The 24,480-nt window shown below is 41.9% G+C and overlaps 1 protein-coding gene across 1 annotated transcript in view; it reads right to left on the bottom strand.

Moving 5' to 3' along the window:
• COG7 (component of oligomeric golgi complex 7) overlaps positions 1-24,480 on the bottom strand; it is a 96,996-nt gene that overhangs the window by 50,193 nt on the left and 22,323 nt on the right. The window contains exons 6-8 of the mRNA XM_089682794.1: positions 23,422-23,504; positions 17,285-17,407; positions 4,618-4,816 (exon numbers count right to left, since the gene is read on the bottom strand). Of these exons, the coding sequence (XP_089538920.1) occupies positions 4,618-4,816; positions 17,285-17,407; positions 23,422-23,504 (405 nt within the window). The remainder of the gene's footprint in view (positions 1-4,617; positions 4,817-17,284; positions 17,408-23,421; positions 23,505-24,480) is intronic.

The raw sequence follows: 24,480 nt of genomic DNA on the forward strand, positions 1-24,480 counted from the left end.
TTCAGTATGTATCTACAACCTTTACACATCTAAAAGAGTGAAATCTTTGCCCATTTTTTTTTTTTGTTTGCAAAATAGCTCAAGCTCTGTCTGATTGGATGGATGTAAACAGCAATTTTCAAGTTTTGCCACAGATTCCCAATCTATGAGAATCCAATTAAACTGGATTTAGGTCTGAACTTTGGGCCATTCTAACACATGAATATGCTTTGATCTAAACCATTCCATTGTAGCTCTGGCTGTATGTTTCGGGTCGTTGTCCTGCTGGAAGGTGAACCTCCGCCCCAGTCTCGAGTCTTTTGCAGACTCTTAACAGGCTTTTTTCTAAGATTGACCTGTATTTGGCTCCATCCATCTTCCCATCAACTCTGACCAGCTTCCCTGTCTCTGCTGAAGAAAAGCATCCCCACAACATGATGCTGCCACCACATTTCACGGTGGGGATGGTGTGTTCAGGGCGATGAGCAGTGTTAGTTTTTCGCCACACATAGCGTTTTGCTTTTAGGCCAAAAAGTTCACTTTTGGTCTCATCTGACCAGAGCACCTTCTTCCACATGCTTGCTGTGTTCCCCACATGGCATCACCCAAACTTCAAACAGGACTTATGGCTTTCTTTCAACAATGGCTTTCTTCTTGCCACTCTTCCATAAAGGCCAGATTTGTGGAGTGCACGACTAATAGTTGTCCTGTGGACAGATTCTCCTACCTGAGCTGTGGATCTCTGGAGCTCCTCCAGTGTTACCATGGGCCTCTTGGCTGCTTCTCTGATTAATGCTCTCCTTGCCTGAGCTGTCAGTTTAGGTGGACGGCCATGTCTTGGTAGGTTTACAGTTGTGCCATACTCTTCTATTTTCGGATGATGGATTGAACAGTGCTCCAAGAGATGTTCAAAGCTTGGGATATTTTTTATTTAATAACCTAACCCTGCTTTAAACTCCTCCACAACTTTATCCCTGACCTGTCTGGTGTGTTCCTTGGCCTCCATGATGCTGTTTGTTCACGAATGTTCTCTAGCAAACCTCTGAGTGCTTCACAGAACAGCTGTATTTATACTGAGATTAAATTACACACAGGTGGACTCTATTTAGTAATTAGGTGACTTCTAAATGCAGTTCGTTCCACTAGATTTTAGTTAGGGGTATCAGAGTGCAGGGTGCTGCATACAAATGCAAGCCAGACTTTTCAGATATTTGTAATCAATTTTGAAAACCATTTATCATTTTCCTTCCACTTCACAATTATGTGGCACTTTGTGTTAGTCTATCATATAAAATCCCATAAAATACATTTACATTTTTGGTTGTAACATGACAAAATGTGAAAAATGTCAAGGGGTACAAATACTTTTTCAAGGCACTGTATGTTGCAATTCAGGCAACCATGCATACAGTAAAAGAATTGTGAAAACTGCTAATGTCAGCAATGGTCGAATGTTAACATAGTAGGAGCTTGAATTTTACGAAAATAGGGCTGCTTCCTGTGGCAACCAATCGATCATTTCCATTTGCTTGCTCTGAATACCGAGTACATTTATGTCAACTGAAAGAAAGGGGGGGCTAGATTAGGGTGGTTCAGGAAGACCCTTTTGAGGCAACTTAGTGCAAAGTAGTACTGGGATGCAGAAAGGTTTTCCTACTTGTTCAATCAATGTTTCCCCTCAAGCCTGTCATGGGAACACAACTTGATGTAGCCAAAAAAAGAGCCAGATTGGGTGGTGTATCTTGTTTCTATGAACTGCAATTCCCTACTTTACATGCATATCCAAATCTGTTTTTAGGACAGCATTCTGTTCACAGCTGGATTGTTCTGCTGATAGGAACTAAAAGAAAAGAACAGCAGCAGTCTGGTTTAGTTCATACTCTGCACTTGATGTCAGGCTTTCTGGCACAGTGGCCCTAATACTACTTGCTCGGTGGCCATAAAGACCTGACCCCAACCCAGTTTACTGACCCCAACAGAACACTTGGGTCAGTAGGGTGAATCCTAGGTGGGCATAAAGGGCCCATTCAGAGGTTAATTATTAAACCTGCTCTGTGACTACTCATTTACCAAGTTGAGACATACAGGGATAAATGCCCATGAGTTTAAGGAAGGGCAGGAGTCTTGCTGCCCATCATTTGCAGTGAAACACAACCAGCTACTCCCACTTATAAAAGGACTGTATAAAGCTTGAGCCCCAGTCTACAATGAGCCATATAGTAAGACTGGCTGTTGAGAGAGGTGCTGAGACAGACACTTACAGAGCTGAATACGTCTCTATTGAAGAACCTCCTCAAACAACCAGTCCATATCAGCACTACTGCTTTCAGGCAAGGATCCAGAGCTTGCAAAGCCTCAGCTGCCTTCTAGAAACTGGTATGCTGCAGCAATACATTTATGAAACTGTATAGATTGGCTAAATATACCTAAATATTTGTACCCAGTAACCTATGAAACAACAATACAAATATGGCAACAAAGATGGGACTTTTTAGGGTGCGATGATCAAACCAAACGATTATTAAAATATTACTTTATTTTAAACAGTAGTTAAAATAGCTCACATATATAAACATATGTTAGTCCAAAAAAAAAAAAAAAAAAAAAAAAAAAGAAGCTATCCATGCACAAACAAGAAAAAAGATACAAAATGACATAATTTAACAAAGATCTTGCTTCAGGATCACTGACGCAAGGAGATATACCATCCTTCATGTGTTTCTTAGACCACAAGTCTACTTTCTCAGGAGAGGTGAGAGACCTGGATATCGATTTCAATACAAATATATTGTATAAAGTAATCCTCAATATGACTAGGGGAATACTTGATCAATATATTGGATACTATAGAGGAAAAACTCTGAATGGATATATGACTGCTTGGTAGCTATTGAAAAACACAAGATCTTTGTGGAGTTAAGGCATATGTATTACTTGCTTTATATGGATAGCTGTTTTTTTTTTTAGAATAGCATGTTTTTGTATGTTAGCTTTTTAACTACTGTTTAGAATAAAGCAGTATTTATTAACTATTTGGTTTGGATCCCTGTCCCCTAAAAAGCCCCAACTTTGCTGTCGTAATTTTGTTGTTTCATCGGTTTGCTGTAGGCTGTAAACCACTGTACAGTCTACTGTTGTAAAAAAGCAGAAGGCATTTAACCTTTCAAAAGCTTTAAAATAAATTTCCCCCATGGCATAAATACTTCAAGAGCCTGTAGAAGCTGATTGGAAGCAAGACAGGCAATAAATGTTATTTACAAAAAGCATTAGTTTCCTCCTATAGCTTGTAGTATTAGGTCTACCACAAAGGTGAAATTACCCTCTGTAGAAGAAATCATTAGTTCCTTGCCGATTTTAATATAGCTATGACCTCAAATGACACAAGTGTTAAGGACACGGCATGGAAGAACATATAAGCTGAAAATGCATTACCTCACACAAAGAAGGGGGGTGGGGGAGGTTGGGGGGGGTAGAGCCAAGTGCCTGCAATGTAATGAAAGACCAGAACCTTATGCAGTGGACTTCAGCCAACACTACAGACCAACTTCCTATTTTAATGTTGGAGAGCCAAGAACAAGGCGCTTAAAGGAGAAACAGAGCATGAAGTGAATGGAACAAAAGGACTAATTGCATTGATACAATAAACAAAAACTCACTTTAACCACCTGAATGGAGAAAACCATAAAAATATGAAAGTGTTTCCTCTATTAGGGATATATGAGTCATTCCTAAGAACTATCCATATGTATGGGATTATTAAACATTTCTAGTTGAAGTTTGTTTGAGGATCTGTACTGTGGGAGCTGTGCCCAAAAAAACGGCAGGCCGAGGGCAATGGACTGGTCACCAACACTGTCTCTAGACTACCTTTAGCGGATACTATCCCCAGGACGAAGGTAGCATGCCTTGTTCTGTGTTATGTCTCTGTGGGGGTCACATTCATCTTTAAAGAGGAGCAAGGCTTTGCTCCCTCTTTTCAGACATGCCTCCTTGATGACTGGTAATCTAATTACCTGACAAATAATAAACCTATGGCTGTTAGGGAGAATGATCAGCAAAGCTGGCCATATATGGTGCGACTACAGCCATAGTTGCAGGAAAGAAAATCGCTCGATTCCCCCATCAACGCAGTCAGTTTTGATGGGGGGGGAACCCATTCTGTGATTACTGCAAGCAGCAATAAGAGCTAGCAATAACTGCATGTAAAACCTGACAGGCTGGTTGTACCCAAGTTGATTGATCAATCAACTTGGGTACATTCAACCTGCCCATACATGGTTTCAAATCTCGGCCGGTCCCTGCTGAAGTGGCTGAGATTGAAACCATCTATGGCCAGCTTAAGCAACAGGAGATGTGAAGGGACAATTCAGGGCAAAGCAATTGATTTATGGCAACCCTCCCATCTCCAACAGCATACACTTCCCTTTCCTTCACTCCTTGCCTCTCCAGTGCTGGAAGCTGAAGGAAAAAATACTCACCCACGTGACACCATTGGGACAATCAACACAGGGAAGTCCACAGACCTGTGAGAGCCATGGTGAGCAGCTTACACAGAGCTTTGCTTTCACTCCAGGTGGTTGAAAGAAACATAACAGAAGTGAAAGAGCATCTGCCAGTCAGGTAGGCAGGAGAACTTACCTAAGCTTGGCAGCATGGCCACCTCCAGAGCTTTAGCAAAGTGACCCGTGGTCCCATACAATTCCAACAAATTGCTGAGCTTATGTTCTGGGTTGGCTCGCTCCATGGCTGTACTGAGACACACAGGAATAGATGGTACCATGGCAGCCAGTGTCTGGATCAACAGAACCGTCACAACCTCATGAGGTTTCTTAAATACCTGGGACAACAATAAAATTAACTGATGTGATGGATGATACACACAAAAAACACTTGAATGACAGCAAGAATATTGGTAAATGTTGTAGTTATGATTGTTCAAAGTAGAATAAATCTAAAAAACCTCTAATCCATGCAAATTGTAGGTATGTCTCTTGTGAAGAAAAGAGATTAGTTACTTTACAGTTTGTTATATTTTAAAGGATATTTGTTAATTATGTTCTGGAGTATTCATGAGGTTTGTGGCACATGGGAAGAACCATTAGACCACCCTTTCTCAACTTTTTTTTAAACCCTTGAAGTAACTTTCTCAGCTCAGGGAACCTCTGCTAAGAATTACTATACAGTATCTACATCTCACAGCACATCCGTGTGACAGTTACTGGGAAGAATGCACATTACATTTGTGGTCCAATGTATAAACATATGCCAGTACATGCACAAACGCCACAGGTGACCTGCACTAAGAGGGTCCAAAGGTTCAATATAATTCCAGACTTGAAAGGGTTAATCTTCAACAGCACCACAATCTAGCTGCTCTCACAAACAGTGGGCACTGGAAAAAGAAAACATACAAACAAAAAGGGAAGAGCTCACAGGCTAGATAAAAATGCATTCACAAAACATAAATGATTCAGAGCCTATCAATCACATCTCCCCACCACACAGGGGCGGACTGACCATTCGAACACTCGGGCACTGCCCGAGGGCACGGGGTCAGTAGGGGGCCCCATGAGATGCCCCTGGTACCTTTCATAGGCTTTTTTGGGAGTGGTTTGAGTGTAGGCGAGGACATAAGGGTCCCATGATCTCCTATTGTCCGGGGGCCCCATGAGTTGTCAGTCCACCCCTGCCACCACAGTACTGTGCACCAAAATCCTCGCACCAAAAGGGACTTGATAAAGGAGACCATGCCCTCCAAAACATGTTGTTGTAACAGCAGCTCACACGCCCCATCAACAGTCAGCTGCTCGCATCACATGAACCCAAGCATGGCACTGGCTCGTCTGGCGGCCAGGGAGGCTTGCTATGTATGTGAACTGTCAGCGTGTATGTAATTAGGCACAGCGGCGTCTGCATTCAGTCCAGGACTGCTGCCATATCCACATTGTCAGCTGGAGCTCCTATCAAGGATGGTGAGAGGATTTTGGAGCACAGTACCGTGGTGGGAAGATGTGATTTACAAGCTCTGATTTACTTGTGAATTAATTTTTATCTATTTTTACTATAAAATAAAGGGTATTGCACCAGGGCCTGTGCACTGTTCTCTTTTGTTTGTGACATTACATTTGTGGTCAGTGAGAAGAATCTTCCCTTATAGATAGCTAAAAAGATCAATGTCAGTGCTTACTCAGCCAAGAGGCAGAAGCTGATCATCGCTCAAGGGACCCCTAATAACCTCTGGAGAAACCCTGGAGTTCCACTGATTGCTATTTTAGAGAGGCTGTAATAGAGACTTCAAAGCTTGGAGAAGCGTTTAGTTGCGTTTTGACGAGTTTAGCCATGTTTTTCCGTGTTTAAGATTTTTAGCACACACACAAAAAAAAAACAATGGCTCACAAAACGCCCCAAAACTATGGTTTTCTGCATTTTACAGTGTCTACCAGCGTCAAAGTGTTTTACAGCTAAAAAAACCCCTCTTGAAACCCACTAGTTCTGGGTTCTTTTCCCAGCCAGAAAATGCCCCTGCCAAGAAATGCTGATCAAAGCCTATGTATGCATGGACACATTGGATGACATGCTGGAGAGTTTACTAGCTGTAGAAAAAAAAAAGGCCAGAAGCCAAAAACCGCAGCTGTAAAAAACGCCCTGTGTGCATGAGGACTAAGGGTAAGGACATAGATTATCATTTACACTTTTAAAAAGTACATTACCAAACACAGGAAATGTGTCTTATACCTGCTCTAATTTTTTTTTATTTTAAATAAGGCTTCTTTTTTTGTGTAAGGGAATATTGAACACATTTGAAAACCGCAGTATGTTTTGTATACTTTCTTTCAAAAATAATAAAAATTATTGAAAAGAAAAAAAGTGCAGAATTTAGATGCCACAGGTTTATCTAATTGTGTTGTGGAGCAAGTGGAATCTGGGAGGGAAAAAGGGAGGTTTAAGGAATAAAACATTATATGTAATACATTATAATATAATGTAATAAAACGATTCTTATAATATTAATAATAATAATTATAATAATAATAAAACCAAACAGATATTTCCTTTGGAAGCTTTGATTCCTAAAGTCATTCAAGCATTTTTTGAGTGCTTGATTGCTTCAATTGATGGCTTCAATACTCGACTTTGATCCAACACTGCTAGATAGTGCTCCTTTTTCAGGTGTAATGATGATGGTCATTCAACCTCCCCCTGCTTCCTGTGAGTCCAAGCTGTCGTGGACATCCTTCTCAGGCGTACGGCTTACTGCTGCAATGTAAGGTACCCATCTCATTACATAAGTAATGTTCTATGCAATAGTAAGGGCTGCTCATTGCCACCGCTGGACAACAAGCAGAATGAATGATCCATGACACCACCAGACTGACTAACAATGCTGGATTTACAAAATCTTTTTGTTAAAATTTATTACAAAAAGACCTCATACCGGCTATATCACTGGCTCCTTCTGTATGAAACATCTACATATTTTGTCAGTCCAAAGTGTTTTCACTTTGCAAGCAATGACAGGTCCACTTCTCATAAGCAGTATAAGCAACCGCCTGCACTCTGCTGCACAACTTTCATGATCAACTCAGAATGAGTTCTCTGTCTCCTAGCCAACAGATGTAAAATACATCCAGCATTCAAGGTAAAAGGAAGCCACCTGTAATATATTTATGACTAGAAGCTGAAGTGTGAAGGGCAAAAGAGATGTATATCTCCCTTACATTCCTGCAATGCAGATTGCAATCTTCCAGACCTGACCTCATAAACAGGGGGAAAGGCAAAATATGAAAGAACAATGCTGTAAACATAAAGAGGGTTACTGTCTACACGTTCCTGTTTAAAGATTGCTTATTTTATAATGGATGCCATGTAAAAAAGAGTAGTCACAAGTATGTTTTATTAGACCCTTTGCCTTTTAAAAGGGCATTTACATTATGTAAGCATTTCAGGTTAAAGCTAATAAATGGTAACTCCACTTTTGTGGGCGAAAAAAAAAATCCCAGCATATACAATTGCAACACAAGTCATATTGTAATTGAATGTTATTAAAAATGACCTTTCCTTTTCAATCTGCAAGTGCTGTAGTTTTCTGCAAAATGCAAAGCAACATGGCTACCTGGAAGCATTCTGTACACAACCTTTTTTCAGTCAAGGCACCCTTTAAAATTATGGACAGTCCCGAGGCACCCTTTAAAATTAAGGACAGTCTTGATGCACCCCATTCTAAAATGTGAAAAATTATTCTAATAGTTTTATTTATAATGCAGCAGCATCCACACACATAGGACACCCAACATTAGAGGGGATTTATGCTTCCAAAGCATATATACTTTTACACACTGGTACTGACTAGTATTCCATTGTTTCTCTTCTCCCTCAGTTTCTCTCTGTCACTGAGCTAATGTGACCCCAGCACTGATGGAGAGGGGTAGGGGAGGGTCAAACTAGGATCATGTGCAGGCAGTTGACATCTTATGATGTCATTGGTTGTCAGGACACCGGCGGCTAGAAGGTCATAATGGTGCACAATGAAAACCTGTGGCTTTGTGTAATTAAAAGGCAGGCTTGTTCCACCTGCTGGCTTGTATACACGTTTTGGGCAATTTTTAGACATTTTTCCAAGGCACCCCTGAAGAAACCTCAAGGCACCCTGGTTGAGAAAGGCTATTGTACAGAATGCCCCCAGAAATTTAATTTTCTGCTTGCGTGATTGGTTGATTTTCCCAGAAGTCTGCACTATGATACAAATCAGATTTTGAGCATCCCCTGCAACAAAAATTTACATTTTTGTGAGATAATCTCAAAGAGAAATCATGTCTAAAAGGGATGCAGACCCTGCTACTTTGCTCAGAGCCCTGCAGGTGCAGCAGCTGAATGATAAGTATAAAACAACTCCCATACAGATTCACTCAGCACATGGACACAGACAAACAGCTATTCCTTCAGAATAACAAAAAAGTAGAACTCTGCAACAAAGTTTGTTATAACCCTTGCAATGTACATAGATCATAGATGTTTTTTTCTCAACAAAAGTGGAGTTACTCTGAGTAAACATTGAAGAACCTTGCATCTATTGATGTTGTAAAAGGTCCCTGTATTGGCCACACAGACATGGGGGAAGGCAATTCGCAGCCTTACTTCTTGACTGTTGGGGTAAGTTTGATTAGTCCCAGGTTAACCATAGATGGGCGGTGGGTGGAAGATGTCTTCTGAAGCAACTCTTATGCAACTTGGAAAATAGACTTACACAGATGGTCTTTATTTTTGTCACGTTGTTTGCCCATAAATCAGCACATACAAACTTCATGTGCAAATGCTATACTGTACAGACCAAGAAAAAAAAATGTTGGTATGGCAGTGAGCGCAGTAGAAAATGAAGTAAGTGCCAACTTTAAAATAGACACTTTCACCTTGCCCATGCTGATCAAAATGACAGTCTCTGCAAAGGATGCTCCACCCTTCCCCAGGACTCTTATACTTAAAGTGTTACTAAACCCAGGACCCTGCATTCACTCTGGTCTCCCACAGTACACAGAACATGGTAAAGCAATTATTTTAGTAAATATAAACTGATAAATATCTTTTCTCATCAGCAGTTAGAGAAGTCTTGTGACTTATAGCAGTGTCCAGCAGAGCACTGGTTACAGCTTGTAGGAGGAATTTTCTCTAGGAGGATGTAGAACCCCTGACCTGTCTGGGCAGTGCTGATTTGCCCTGTGCTGATCACATGTACTCTCCCAAGAAAAACAAAAAACAAACCTGTAGCAATACACACTAGACTGAGCATGTGCAGTGACTCAATGTGATATGTCTTATCAGGAGATAAGAGGGGGAACTGGAAGAAGGGGAGGACCAGAGAAGACATGATCAAACATACTTTTTACACAACGCAGAGGATCAACCCCTTGGGTTCCACAGTGAGTATGACAAGCATGCTTTACTGCATATACAGACTGATTTTACTGTTGCGGGTTTAGTAACACTTTAACTTGCCTATTTTCCCTCACTGCTACTTCCTTTATTATAGTCAGTGACACTACCTGGAACTTCAAGGTATGGCGGTGGTGGTGGTGGTGGTCATGGGGGGAGCGGCATATGATATGACAAATCCAGCAGCCAGTCGCTAGGCCTAAACGCTACCACATGACCAAAGGTGTGAAGCAGATTTTAGCTTTGACTGTGACTAGAGGAAGAAGTGGCAAGGGAGCGCAAGCAAGGCGAATATAAGTGCTAAAGTAGAGGGGCACCCTTGCCAAATGCAGCCTTTGCTATCCAAGCACATGTGTTTGAATGCAGTTTTGACAAGAAAATGCTGTGCTTGTATTCCATGCACACCTCAACAGAAAATGCTGCCTCCACTGAAACACAGTGGAGGAGATTTAATAAACGAAAGCACTTAGAATCTGGTACAGCTATGTATGGTAGCCAATCAGATTCTATCTTCAGCTTGTTCAATTAAGCTTTGACAATAAAACCTGGAAGCGGATTGGTTTCTAGGCAGAGTTGCACCAGATTTTCCACTTTCCAGTTTTAGCAAATCTCCACCAGTACATCACAATTCAGAATGCACATTGCCTCTGAACTACTGTTTTGTAGTCAATCGGAATCTGCTAACCGTGTTTGATGGCATGTCAAATGCAGAAAAACATTGCCTGTCTACATGATCCCTAAGGGGGTTGGGGGGCTCTTTATAGAGATACTGTCACTTTGTGCCGCCTGGGCAAAGTGACAGGGTCTTATTAACCACTTGCCCTCCTGAGGATTTACCCCCCTTAATGACCAGGCCTCTTTTTGCTACTCGGCGCTGCACTAATTCAACGGATAATTGCGCGGTCATGCAATGCTGCACCCAAACAAAATTTACGTCCTTTTTTTCACACAAATAGAGCTTTCTTTCGGTGTAATTTGATCACCTGTGCGTTTTTTATTTTTCACGCTATAAGCAAAAAAAAGCCAAAAATTTTGAAGAAAAACAATATTTTTTACTTTCAGCTATAAAAAATATATAGTAAACTCAAAGTTGGTTATAAATTTAGGCCAAAATGTACTCTGCTACATGTTTTTGGTAAAAAAAATCCCAATGAGTGTATATTGATTGCTTTGTGTGGAAGTTATAGCGTCTACAAACTATGGTATAAATACTGCAATTTACGCCATTTTTCTGTTATAGAGCGCTACGCTAGTTTAACGGACAATTGTGCGGTCATGCAATATGGTACATAAATGAAATCCTTTTTTTCCCCACAAATTGAGCTTTCTTTTGGTGGTATTTGATTGCCTGTGCGGTTTTTATTTTTTGCGCTAGGAAAAAAAAATATATATTTTGTACTTTTTGCTATAAAACATGTCCAGTAAAAAAAAAAAAATGCAAAAATCAAATTTAGTCATCAATGTCTGCCAAAATGCATTCTGCGACATGTCTTTGCTAAAAAAAAAAAATCCAATACGCGTAAATTAATTGGTTTACGTGAAAGTTAGAGCGTTTACAAATGGCGGGAAAGATACTGGGATTTTTCATTTTTTTTTTATACTAATAATGGCGGTGATCAGCGAATTATGGCGGCGATCAGCAAATTATGGCGGCGATCAGTGACTTAAGGCAGCAACCAGCGACTTATGGCGGGACTGCGGCGGACATTCTGACATTGGCGGATACTGACTTGGGGTCACTGACATCCCCAAAAACACTAATACAGTGATCAGTGCAAAAAAAAAAAAAAAAAACACTGACACTGTACTAATGGCACTGGAGAGGAAGCGGTTAACTTTATTTTGCAGGGAAGGGTTATCTGAGTGAGGGGAGTGTTTTACTAGGGGGCGGGGGTGTGTGCTGGACGGGACAAGGCTGATCGAGAGAGAGAAACTCTTTTTTCTCGATCAGCTTGTCCTCGAGCTGTCAGGGAAGTGACAGACAGCACAGCTACTGCAGCTGTGCTGTCTGTCACTGTTTGCCGCCGATCGCCGGGAAACAGCCGGTAAAGACCGGCTGTGACCCGGCGACTGACATCCGCAGCGGTGATCGGGGGGGACAGATAGGGTGGCGGCGCGCCTCGCGCGCCCCCCCATGTTTACAAAACACGCGTTTTAAAACGTGGTTTTGCCTGCCAGTGCCGCCCTGCCGCCGTATTTCTACAGTGGCAGGGCGGCAAGTGGTTAAGAAAGGAATATTGTGCGTTCCCATGTGCAGTTATGTAAAGAAAATGCTCACTGTCCCATATTATAGACTTTCATACTCCTGCAGTAGATCAGGTGAATACTGCAAGTGGTTAAAGCTGTGCGCTGCCTGTTCCTTCACAAATAAGGATGTATATGTAGGAAGTTGGTGTCTAATGGGGCAGGCCTTGCTAATACAGACAATACAAATGGGGGAGGGGGGGGGGGGTGTTGGTTTTCTTTGCCTACTGCAATTCCTATTAATGTCAAAATTGAAAAGAAAGTCCTAACCACAAAAGCTAATGGGGCTTTGAAAGTACCACACCGTACAAATACAAATAAAGTGAAAACAGTAGATACCATTGATCTATACCAGTGGTTCATCCCCTTTGGGGATCGAACGACCCTTTCACAGGGGTCCCCTAAGACCACCAGAAAACACATATTTCCGATGTGTAAAGAGCAGCTACTGTGTAGAAAGCAGCTGCTGTGTTGAAAGCAGCTACTCTGTTAAAAGCAGCTACTGTGTTGAAAGCAGCAGTATTGGAGGTAAAACGACACTCATGAATTATAATTACTGGGTAAATAATTTCATGGTTGGGGGTCACCACAACATGAGGAACTGTATTAAAGGGTCACGGCATTAGGAAGGTTGAGAACCACTGATCTATACTTAGCAGGAGCTATCTCGGATCTTGCGGATATCATCCACTGGTAATTGCTGCTGTTCTGTTTATTATACTTTGTTCTGCTGTGTTCATATGTATTTGTTTTATATTATTTATTGATATGTTCTTGTTTTTTTTTTTTATTATTTATTTATTTTAGGCACTTATGTTTTGCCCTTTTTCCCTGAAGAAGTGGGTTGCGTCCCACGAAACGCGTTGGAATCTAGAACGCAAAGCATTTTTCATGGTATCAAATGGATATTGTATTACCAGTTGTTCATTAACACCTATTATGTCAAATGGTTGGGTGTTCTTTGTTTACCTATGTATATATTTCCACTGATAACCATTTACCATGTCATATACTATCTGTATAGTTGAGCCTACTTCGGTCCAAGACAGTGGCTGCTGTTTGCCATGGCTGATGCCTGTGACATTCCTTACGTCTAAGATATCGAATGCTGCCTACAGTAGACATCCTTTGTTAATTTTAATTATATGCCCTTTTGTGCCTATGTTTGATTAATTTTTTTCCATCGATGGGTGGTGTTTAAACCCAATAAAAAGGTGTTCAATTTTATCTAATGTTTTTACTTTATTTGTATTGGTACGGTGTGGTAGTTTCCAAGCCCCATAAGTTTTTGTGGTTTGGGTTTGCTTTTCAATTATTTCATTAGGGGTGTGGTACCAGTAAAACCATTATACAAGGATAGGGAGAGTTATTTTCTCTCCATCTCCCACCCTCCCCTTACCTATTAATGTCAACTCATGGGGAGGCCAAAGCTGCTACGTCATCTATGGCATCATTCTACCTTAATCCATCTTCGGTTGAGTTAGATATGCTGGTTGGACAGTGTGTGCACAAATTTCTAGTGAGCTGAGAAGCTGCATTCTCTCAAACACCAGCAAAGGCCTCAAAAAAAGCCAATTCCACTCAGTGTGAGACATGGCACTTAAAGTGTACTGCAAGGTAAGGAGTATCAGACTAAATAGGTCATGGGAACGTGAAGTTACATCAGATAAGAAAAAGGAATATCAATTAAGAAAGTAGGTTCAAACCGCAAGTGCCCAGTGGACAGACCATAAAACTTATCACTTGCTCACATCAAGGCTGAGCTCAGTTTGGAAGCAGTGGAGCGAGGCACAGGCTTGGTCACACATGCATTACAATCTACTTTTTTCCATCTGCCTTCCCTGCACAGAGGACTAACTACACACTTCTGGATAAGTCTACATTTATAGACTTATTTGCTGCAATAACATTTTATGGCATTATGTTTTACATGTTCAATGTTATTGGAAAACAATTGGCTTAAAAGGCTACATTAGGCAACATTTTGTTCATTCTCCATCCACGAAGATCAATAAAGAAGTAGGAATAATGGTAAGAAACAGGTCTACTATTGCCGCTTTTAACCACTTCCCGATCGGCCGTTGCATATAAACGGCCGGACGGTGGCAGTGCAGGGTCGGCTGGCCATTTATAAACGGCCTCCCCGCACCCTGCTTGTGCGCACTCCCTGGGAGCGCGCAGCACCGCGATCCGGTGCCCGCTGTGTCCTCCGGACACAGTGAAACACCGATCGTCGGACGGGACCTCTGTACGAGGTCCCGATCATGTGATCACTGATTGGCCAATGCAAAGTAGTAAGCAAGATGTCACTTGTGACATCATTGCTTACTACGTGTGAAATCTGTGAATGATCACAGAGGTCACATGATACAAGGCTATTCACAACAGCCTTGTACCATGAGACAAGCTGTGACCAATCACAGCTCACTCAGTACTTCTCAATGAGTGCAAGAATGCAGACAGAGAGAAAGAGAAACGATTGCTTTTACATCCTATATGGGTGTAAAAGCAATCAGTGTAAAAAAATTTAAAAAAAAATCTTCATCACCCCCCACAAGTAGTACAGTGTCACCATGGTGACACTGTACTGCTAGGGTGACAGTATGTAAAAAAAATAAAAATAAAAAATAAGAATATAAAAAAATAAAATAAAGATGTAAAAAAAAAAAAGTTTAAAAATTATAATTTTTGGTTATAAACTAATTTGTTTTTTTACTAAAAAGATAAAACGGAATAAATTTTGGCAAAGATTTATGATGAAATATTATTTATTTGCAAAATTTTATTTAAAAAAACACTTTTCAAAATTCTTGGACTTTTACATAGCAAAAAAAAAAAAAATCCCAGTGGTGAATAAATACCACTAAAATAAAGCTTTATCTGTCTAAAAAAAATGGTAAAAAATTCATTTGGGTACAGTGTTGCATGACCGCGCAATTGTCATTCAAAGTGTGATAGCACTGAAAGCTGAAAATTGCCCTGGTCAGGAAGGGGGTAAAAGTGTCCGGTCTGGAAGTGGTTAACAGATATGGCCGGGCTGCCTTTCAGTTGCTGAGAGACTATAATTCAGGCAAGATGGAGCTTTTAGTGTCCAGACTAGAGAGCCATAAGGCCCATCCATGTGTAGCAGATCTTTGTGTTCTATTTTGCAAGAAACGTCACATACTTGACGTATGTGCTGTTGTACCAAATGGCAAGTGCCCCTGGTCCACCTGCAAAGTCCCACAAACACATTTGGTTCCTGCCAGAAGAGTCCAACAAATGCAGTTTCCTATGATGGGGTGACAATGCTGCTACGCTGTTCCTGAATTCTGAGCAGAGTTGTCAGCCTCATGTGGGCTTTGCCTGCCTGTGTTACATTGGCATGGCTATATGCACTGCTAGGGCTCGTTTACACTTGCTTCAAAATGTGGCACTGGACATGCTCTTTTAAAGCGCTTTGAGTGCCAATCAAAGCACCTGTCACTAAATAAAATGGTAATCGTTCAATCCTGTTTATACTTTGCTTCAAAAATTATATGCCATGTCGCTTTTTTGGTGCTTCAAAGCATTTCAAAAGCCTCTATAGAACTCTATGACAAAGCTTGCTAGCAGCACCTGCAGCTTTTGAGAGGCTGTTATTTCGATTTAGCTTTGCTTTGTTTTGGAGGTATTGCAGGTATGAGATATTCCAGGATGCACTGTGGGAAACCAACATGCGAACCAGAAAGAGGTTACCAGCAGTCACTTCTGTTTCTTGTGTATATATTATGGGAGTGTCTGGTGCAGACATCACATCTGGTGTGCAGCGAGCAGCAGCAGGAAGATGAGTGGGGCCCAGATCGGAGTGGAGCACCTCGCAGACGGCACACATGGTGTGCAACATGTGAACGCTATAGCGGACTGGAGAGAGAGGACTGAGTGGCAGAGGATCAGCAGAGCTGGGGGACCGGAGCAGGAGATACTAGTAATGTCACACATGGTGCAGGGGCGGACTGACAACTCATGGGGCCCCCGGGCAATAGGGGATCATGGGGCCCCTGTGTCCTTGCCCAAACTCAAAAAAGCCTATGAAAAAAGGTACCAGGAGCATCTCATGGGGCCCCCTACTGACCCCCCAGGCAATAGGGGATCATGGGGCCCGTGTCCTTGCCCAAACTCAAAAATGCCTATGAAAAAGGTACCAGGGGCATCTCATGGGGCCCCCTACTGACCCCGGGCAGTGCCCGAGTTTTGAAATGGTCAGTCCGCCCCTGACATGGTGCATAGTGTGGCAGCAATATTGCGGGAGGCAATAGCGTACCATAGAAAGAGGATCAGCAAACAAGAGGATCAACAGAGCTGAAGGTTACTATAGAGCAGGGGATAGACAGAGTTTGGCGTTAATACTGAACAGCAGATCAGCAAAGCTGGGAGTACTACCGAGTAGAGAATCGGTAGAGCTACGGGTACTTTTTAGCAGGGGATCAGCAAAGCTGGGGGCACTACTGAGTGGAGAATCAGCAGAGCTGGGGGTACTACTGGGCAGGGGATCTGCTGAACTAGGGTACTAATGAGCTGGGGATCTGCTGAACGAGGGTACTAATGAGCTGGGGATCTGCTGAGCAAGGGTACTAATGAGCTGGGGATCTGCTGAGCAAGGGTACAAATGAGCTGGGGATCTGCTAAGTGGGGGTACTACTGAGCTGGGGTTCTACTGGGCCACTTTAAAACAAATAAAACACACACACGGCATTTGCCAAGCTTCATTAAAGCTTCAAAAAAGCATTAGGCGCTTTAATGTGTGTTGAAGTCAAAGCAAGTGTACATGAGCCCTTAGTGCTGATTCAAAAGCCTGTAGGTTGTAAATAAGCAGCTAAAAAAAACAAAAAGGAAATAAAATTTCTGGATGCACCTTCTATTCTCTTTATATCATCTTTTACTCCTAATAATGTCCTACAAGTTATTCTTTCCATACCCTGATCCACCACATAACCCCTTCATTGCTTTGGCAATGCCATAATATATTTGGTCCTGTCAATAAAGCTTATTTGAAGAGCAAAAGAGAAGGGGAGAGAGGGAGATTGATTAACACCCCCAAAATGATATGCTACACTAGATTAAATAGACGCTCATAAAAATGAAACTGTTCATTTGTCAGGTGTACAGGGCATACCTGGGAGACCCACTGCAGCTGTGTGTGCCATGCACTCAGCAAGGTGTCATAGAAATCCGTCAGCTGTCGATCCAAGGGCATCTCACTCTGACACAACTCCTGCCACACAGACACCAGCTGTACCTAATGATAAAAATGAAAAAAAGGTTTAGAGTCATATACTTAAACTCTACATAAAGTTAAACTCTACATGCATTCCTACATCACAATGTTGGTCAACTTTCATGATATGGGGGGCCTCAAGTGCAGCTCTAGTTATCACTAAAAGGGCCAAATTAAGTGTCAGAGACAGCAGACACACAATTGGATATTGTAAAAGACTATCTGCATGATGCAAGAGACGGTCAGAGACTGCGGACAGGAGATGGTCAGAGACTGCGGACAGGAGATGGTCAGAGACTGCGGACAGGAGATGGTCAGAGACTGCGGACAGGAGATGGTCAGAGACTGCGGACAGGAGATGGTCAGAGACTGCGGACAGGAAAGAAGAGATGGTCAGAGCATGTGGATATAATAAAAGAGACAGTCAGAGAATACAGATGGGGTACAAGGGACGATCAGAGACTGCAGACACAATACAGAAGATGTTCAGAGACTGTGAAAAGGATGCAAGAGATGGTCAGAGACTGTGCACAGGATGCAAGAGATGGTCAGAGACTGTGGACATGATAAAGAAGATGGTCAGAGACATAATGCAGGATATAGTTAGACATTGTAGACATAATGCAGGAGATGGTCAGAGGCTGCATACATAATGCAAAAGATGGACGGAGATTGTGGCTATAATGAAAGAGATGGTCAGAGACTGTGGATATAATGCAAGAGATGGTCAGAGACTGTAAAGATAATTCAAGAGATGGTCACAGACTGTAAAGATAATTCAAGAGATGGTCGGAGACTGCAGGCAGGATACAAGAGATGGTCAGAGACTACAGACATGATACAGAAGATGTTCAGAGACTGTGGAGATAATGCAAGGGATGGTCAAAGACTGCGGACAGGAAACAAGAGACGGTCAAAGACTCTGAACATGGTAAAGGAGATGGTCAGAGATTATGACAATATGCAGAAGATGGTCAAAGACTCCAGACATGATGCAAGAGGTGGTCAAAGATTGCAGACACAATACAGGAGATGGTCAGAGACTGCAGACATGATACAAGCGATAGTCAGAGACTGCAGACACGATGCAAGAGGTGGTCAGAGACTGCAGACACGATGCAAGAGGGGGTCAGAGACTGCAGACATGAAACAGGAGATGATCAGAGACTGCAGACATGATACAAGAGGGGGTCAGAGACTGCAGATATGATATAAGATACAGTCAGAGATTGCAGACATGATACAGAGATGGTCAGAGGTTGGACTGCTGCAGGACACTGTCAGACTATGAACATACTATAGGAGTTTTTGGAAACAGGGGACGTGCTTTAGGTGACAGTCACAGACCGGAAACATATTACATGAGACTTCTAGGAATCATTGGGGCAATAGGGAAACACATTATTGTTTGGTGGGGCCCCAAAGTAAAGTACCAAAGGGCTGCATGTAACCTCTGGGCCGTAGGTTGGGCACTAAGGCTCTAGCAAGTTTACTGTCATCCTTTATAAGTTTTTTTTGCCTTCCTCTGAATCATCTGTGGATTTGGATATCTGAGAATACAATGTACTTGTCTATTTTTTCTTGATCTTTGTTTTTTTAACCTAAGAACTATTGTCCTCTGACTAGGCGGGTTCTGTAATTTATCAGTCACTGAAATCTTAGACACTTAAAAACAAAAAGTGACAAGTTCACTTACAAAAAACGCTAAAAGAAAAAAAATAAAGTGTTCTATAAAAAGAATAACATTGAGAAGACCTGCAGAGCGCCAATAATGTGAAAATGTTAAAGCTCTGTATTGCCACCTAGTGCTCATATGTTTACAATGCTGTAATACTTCATTTTAGTTACATAATACTTTTAACCCAGAAAATAAAAATCACATCTTCTTCCCCCATGGCTATCCACTGTATATATTAACGTATATGCAGTAACTAGATTTAATTATCTATTTAATTTCATTGTCACGTGTCACAAATACTGGTTACAGTGGTTGTAAACAGATATGTAACAAATCCTGTTACATACGTTGTAACTGTTTATCTGCAGCCATATTTCCCCTACATCCAATCAAAAGCACACAATTTACACAGGATCACTCATCTGTGAAAAACAGGGGGCCGAACCTGAAGTAAGGAAAGCTGTGAGAGCTGCTTCTCTGTACAGGATACAATGAAGTTTTTGTACTTTCTTGTAGCCATTACTCAATATACAGGGTCCTTTCAGTGTACAGATCACCTAGGATGATCAGCCAGTTTAAGATTGAGGGCCAGGAGGAGAGACCAAAAATAAACAGAGGACCTGGGTGGGAGGTGCACTCTGCCTTCATGAATATCAGCAGAGATGGACAGACAGGCTGCTTAGGAAACCAGAAGTAAAGTACCCAGACAACTGCAGAGAAGGGAATCACAGTATGCAGAGAATAGGGTGGGGGGAGCAGTATATAGTGTATAGAATGGTATGGTAAGGAACAACAAACCATGCAAAAAAGGCTGGAGAGTACACAAAATCAGAGAGGGTCAGAGGACGTCCGATAAAAACCAGAGGCTGCTGGGAGGGCACATTACCAGCAAAGTGACCCTGCCACTGGCCTGGAGCCAGGAGTACCCAATTCTCTCATTTAACCGAGGAAAGAGACTGCTCAAAGTTTGGCAGTGGGATGCCAAGATGGAACACATCAACATGTGGAAGAAAACCACAGCCCTGGTCAAATAGGTCCCCCCCTGTATGCATATCACAGCTTAGTTTTCCAATTCAACTTTGGTATCATTTCAACCATTACATTGTCTTCCGTTGAGCAACACAGGAACGCATGATTGCTCTTTGTCATTGATAATACACCTCAGTTGTGGCCAAGAGGGAAAGGTCACATTCTTACCGTACAGAAAGGACATTTACCCAGTATTTTATAGGAAATCTTGGCTTGCACAACACAGATAAGTAATTTGGACTTGCAGGAGAGTGAATTTGTTTTAATGCTCCCCACCCATTGTGTTGGCAGTGAAGGGGTCACGTTTAAAGCAAACATCTAAAAGCTAGTAGACGGAGAGGACGTCACTAGGTTCCCCTGTGTTACAGTATGTACTGTCCTGAAGTATTATAGGACACTGCACACCTCCCAGAGACTGGGCCATTTTCCTACTGGAACAAAGGACAATCTGTGTCACTATTTGTCAAACACACAAACCTGCAACGGTACATAAGAGCTGGTTATCGGTCTCTGCTGGGGTTGTTCAAATTATTATGTAAATTTAAGAAACCACTATGTTCACTGCTGACAAGGAATGCGGGAATGTTGCTTACCTATAATGATGATTAAGAGATATTTATCCATACCATAAGCCAAGGTAGCAGATGTACACATGATCACAGAAACGTACTGCTACAAAAATGGCTGGACAAGGCACTAGCAATTACACATAATGATTATTACATTTTTGTAATTAAAGTGATTCTAAAAGGAAATTTTTTTTAATAACAAACTGTAACAGACCCCAGACACCCACGACTGGGTATCATTGTCAAGAAGCTGCTTCTCAGGCTCTGGAACATGCGACCAGTGAATCTGGCTATTGTTACCCCCGACGACACCAGATTTGAAGTAATTCAGAGGTAGACTACTTTATTTGAACACAGATACAAGATACATACACTCAGGGGACAATCCCCCCTCCCTGCATAATGACACAGGGCGGGGAAATTTACATTTGGTAACAAGAGACACACAGGTATTCAAATTTCAAACCAGCAGACAGTCCCATCAGGAGGGAGGGCTGCTGGAGACACCCCCCCCCCCGCCCACTAAGCCAATACACATAAACACATACATCCCATAATAGTTTGCTCTCAAGCCAGACAAACAATAGAACAATGGGATGCAGCCACATAACATTAAACAATCAACAACCCCCCACCCCACCTATCTCCTAAACATGTCACCACAGTCTAAGACAAAGCCCACACAATATTAGGACAGATCACCCTGTACCCCTAACAGGCACAGGGTGATTTACACATAAGAGGGATATGGGGAGCTGAGACAGGGGTCTCCCCACCTCTCCAAAGTGAGCTGGGTTCCATGGGCCCCCCACCCAAAGTGACTCCCGTCACACAAATATGTTATACTTACCTGCTCTGCGTAATGGCTATGCACAGAGTAGCCTCAATCCTCCTATTCTCGGGTCCCCCGCTAGTGCTCCAGACCCCTCCCTCCTGCCTTGTGCCCCCATAGCAAGCAGTTTGCTATGGGGGCACCTGAGCAGGCTCATTCCTATCCGTTCACACAAGGAAACCAGCTTGGACTCTCTCCTGCTCTCTCCTCACTGGCTCAGATTCACAGTAGCTGGAGCAATAGCTACCATTGCTGCCTCAGCCAATGAGGAGGGAGAGACCCAAGAGAGCTGAGGCTCTTGTGCACATCACTGGATCAAGATAGGGTTCAGGTATGTTTAAGGGGAGGCCAGGGGCGCTGCTGCAGAAAGAAAGTTTTTTACCTTCATGCATAGAATGCATGAAGGCAAAAATCCTTTAGCCTTTACAACCACTTTAAGGCAGAGGCTCAGCCTAACTACCAGTCAAATAGCATTTTCAAAAGGAAGGTCATCAATATTTTAGCACAGGCTTTCGGTCTATGGGTCTGAAGAGACTGACAGAACTGCTTTCAGAAAAGAATATTAGAACACCATGTCTGTGCCGAGTTGCTAAAAAAGAAACATTGTCTGCATTATAGAAGGAACAGACAGGCTGCTATTTTGAATATACAGAATTACACACTACACAAGGGTAATAAAACATCTCACTCATTCATTTTAGAATTTTCCAATACATTACCTTCAAACATAACTAAACATTAGGCAGCACAATGGCTTAGTGGTTAGCCCTTATGTCTTGGTTTGAATCCCAACTAAGACATTACTTGTATGTAGTTTGCGCACATTCTCCCTGTGCCTGTGTGGGTTTCCTTCCACATTCCAAAGACATGCTGGTAGGTTAATTGGTTTGTGTCTAAACTGGCCTAGAATGTGAATGCATGAGAGATAGGGCCCTTAAGCTCCAAAAGGGCAGGAGCTGGTGTGAAAGTACAATAGAATGTGTAAATGTCATGTAAATTGTCATCACTATATAAATACCTGTATTAAAAGTAAACACAGCCAGACACACACTGGTGAATACACACACACACACACTGTATATTTGCGCACACACACTACAAATGTCCTGATATTTGTTTTAATTTACTTTAACATTTCCAGGTGTCTTCAGACCTATACCATATTTGCACAGGGGTCCTATTTTTTTCTTCTGATCTTCTTCCAAGGATGGGCAGGCCATGATGATGCAAAGAGCATTCATGTGACCCCATTGGAGATCCTTCCATTTAATTTCCTGTCCCAGTGATCCTCATCACTGGGAGTGTAAAGGTAGGGAAATCTCCTTCAAAAGGAAAGGGGGCTTCTCAGTCCAAGTCCATTCAAAACATAAAAAAAATGTTTTTTGGCTAAAGATATTTTTTTAAACTCTGATCTCGAAATTAGTGGAAAAAAAAGAAAATACAATTCATCCCACCAATTTCTTTTGTCTTCTAAACTGCTGATTGGGATGTTTCCTTCTATGGGTTTCCACTTTGCTCCCTGGTGAAGTGGACCTTTCCCATTAACTGTCAGAGTCCAGAAGACCCTAGCGATGAGCTGATGTCCTGATGTCCTGATGAGGGGCAGCAACAAGTCAATGGAGGGCCCGGACTGCTGCAGTGAATGACCAGTTTTTACTAGCAGAAGAGGCACTGCAGTGGGTCATGCAACTACGGACCTAGGAGGGTACAAAAAAAAAAGTGTTTGGTGGGTTTTTTGTTTCTTTTCTTTTTTTTAAAACTGGTAAGAATGAGTATGGGTGGTGGTTGTAAGGAGTTTTCTAGCAGATTGACTTTAATGAGTCGGTTAAACCTGTCAAACTGAATGCTGTAAACTGCAAAAAGAGAACACTTCCCCAGTATAAACACAATTTTCACACGATAGAGAAGGAAGAACAGGTGTACATACCTTGTGGCATTTGTAATAGTAGGCCAGCAACTGTGGCATCCTGTCAATCTCACTGAATACCTTCACAAACATCTTGGCTTGGTCTGTAAGAAAAGGTTAAAAAAACATTGCTTACCTCCCTATTGAACCACTTAGTCCAAACAGCTTTAATATTCATTTTTGTATATTTAAAAATGCCATTTAAAAAAAAAAAAAAAATTATAAATGAAAAAATAGGATTTTTGTACTTCCCTTAAAGCTGAACTTTACTCTCTCAATCAACAGACTATGTTTATTCCTTATGTTGTTATCATTAGTAAGTAGATAGGAAAGTATATCATATTTACTTGTGTTAAACTTTCTTTTTTTTTTTCTTTTTTTTACATTTTTTCAGTTACTTCCTGGTTTCCTGGTCTAAGCAAATAATATCATACATTCCAGGAGTCTACAGGAAGGGAGGAAGGATTTTCTCAGCCAAGCACACCCTCGTTCCTGAGTTAAGGGTAGATGGAATCCAGGAATAAAATTCTACATTAATCATTTGCCCCTACTCTATATGTCCAAAGCCTAAAATGCTGGGGGTGTTTTTCAAAGTGATTTCTCAGAAAATAAAAACGGATGGATGGATGTGTTTGCTTTGAATATTAAAAATAAATGTAATAGCGTTTTTGTGGTGCTCATATGCAATGTAGTTGCGCTTTAAAATCTTTTTTCTTGGAGTCTACTGAGTCTTTAAAGCAGGTCTTGAAATTTCCACTCGCCTGCTTGTCAATGGTGAGTGGAAATTATGGTGGGGGCGAGCGTGTCCCCCAGGACCGTCTTGCTGAGCAGGCTCGGAGCTCAGGCCGGATCTGTCATTGGCACCGGGAGCTGTCAGACTGCTCAATAGCTGAGCGCAGTGAAAGCAAAGGAAGGAGAGTGTGCTGTGCTCTCTGCCTCCCCCTAGAGTGCAGTACCCGGCTCTGTGAGTGAACAACGAAGTACTGCAACTTTATATAGGTGTGTGTGTGTGTACGTGTGTGCCTACCTAATTTCAGCTCACTCTGGTCACATGATCCTCTGTCAGCCAGTGGTGGCTTC

This window comes from Staurois parvus, unplaced genomic scaffold (assembly GCF_062004578.1).
Source record: "Staurois parvus isolate SC_StPar_1 unplaced genomic scaffold, SC_StPar_1.0 ptg000018l, whole genome shotgun sequence".
Lineage (NCBI taxonomy): Eukaryota > Metazoa > Chordata > Amphibia > Anura > Ranidae > Staurois > Staurois parvus.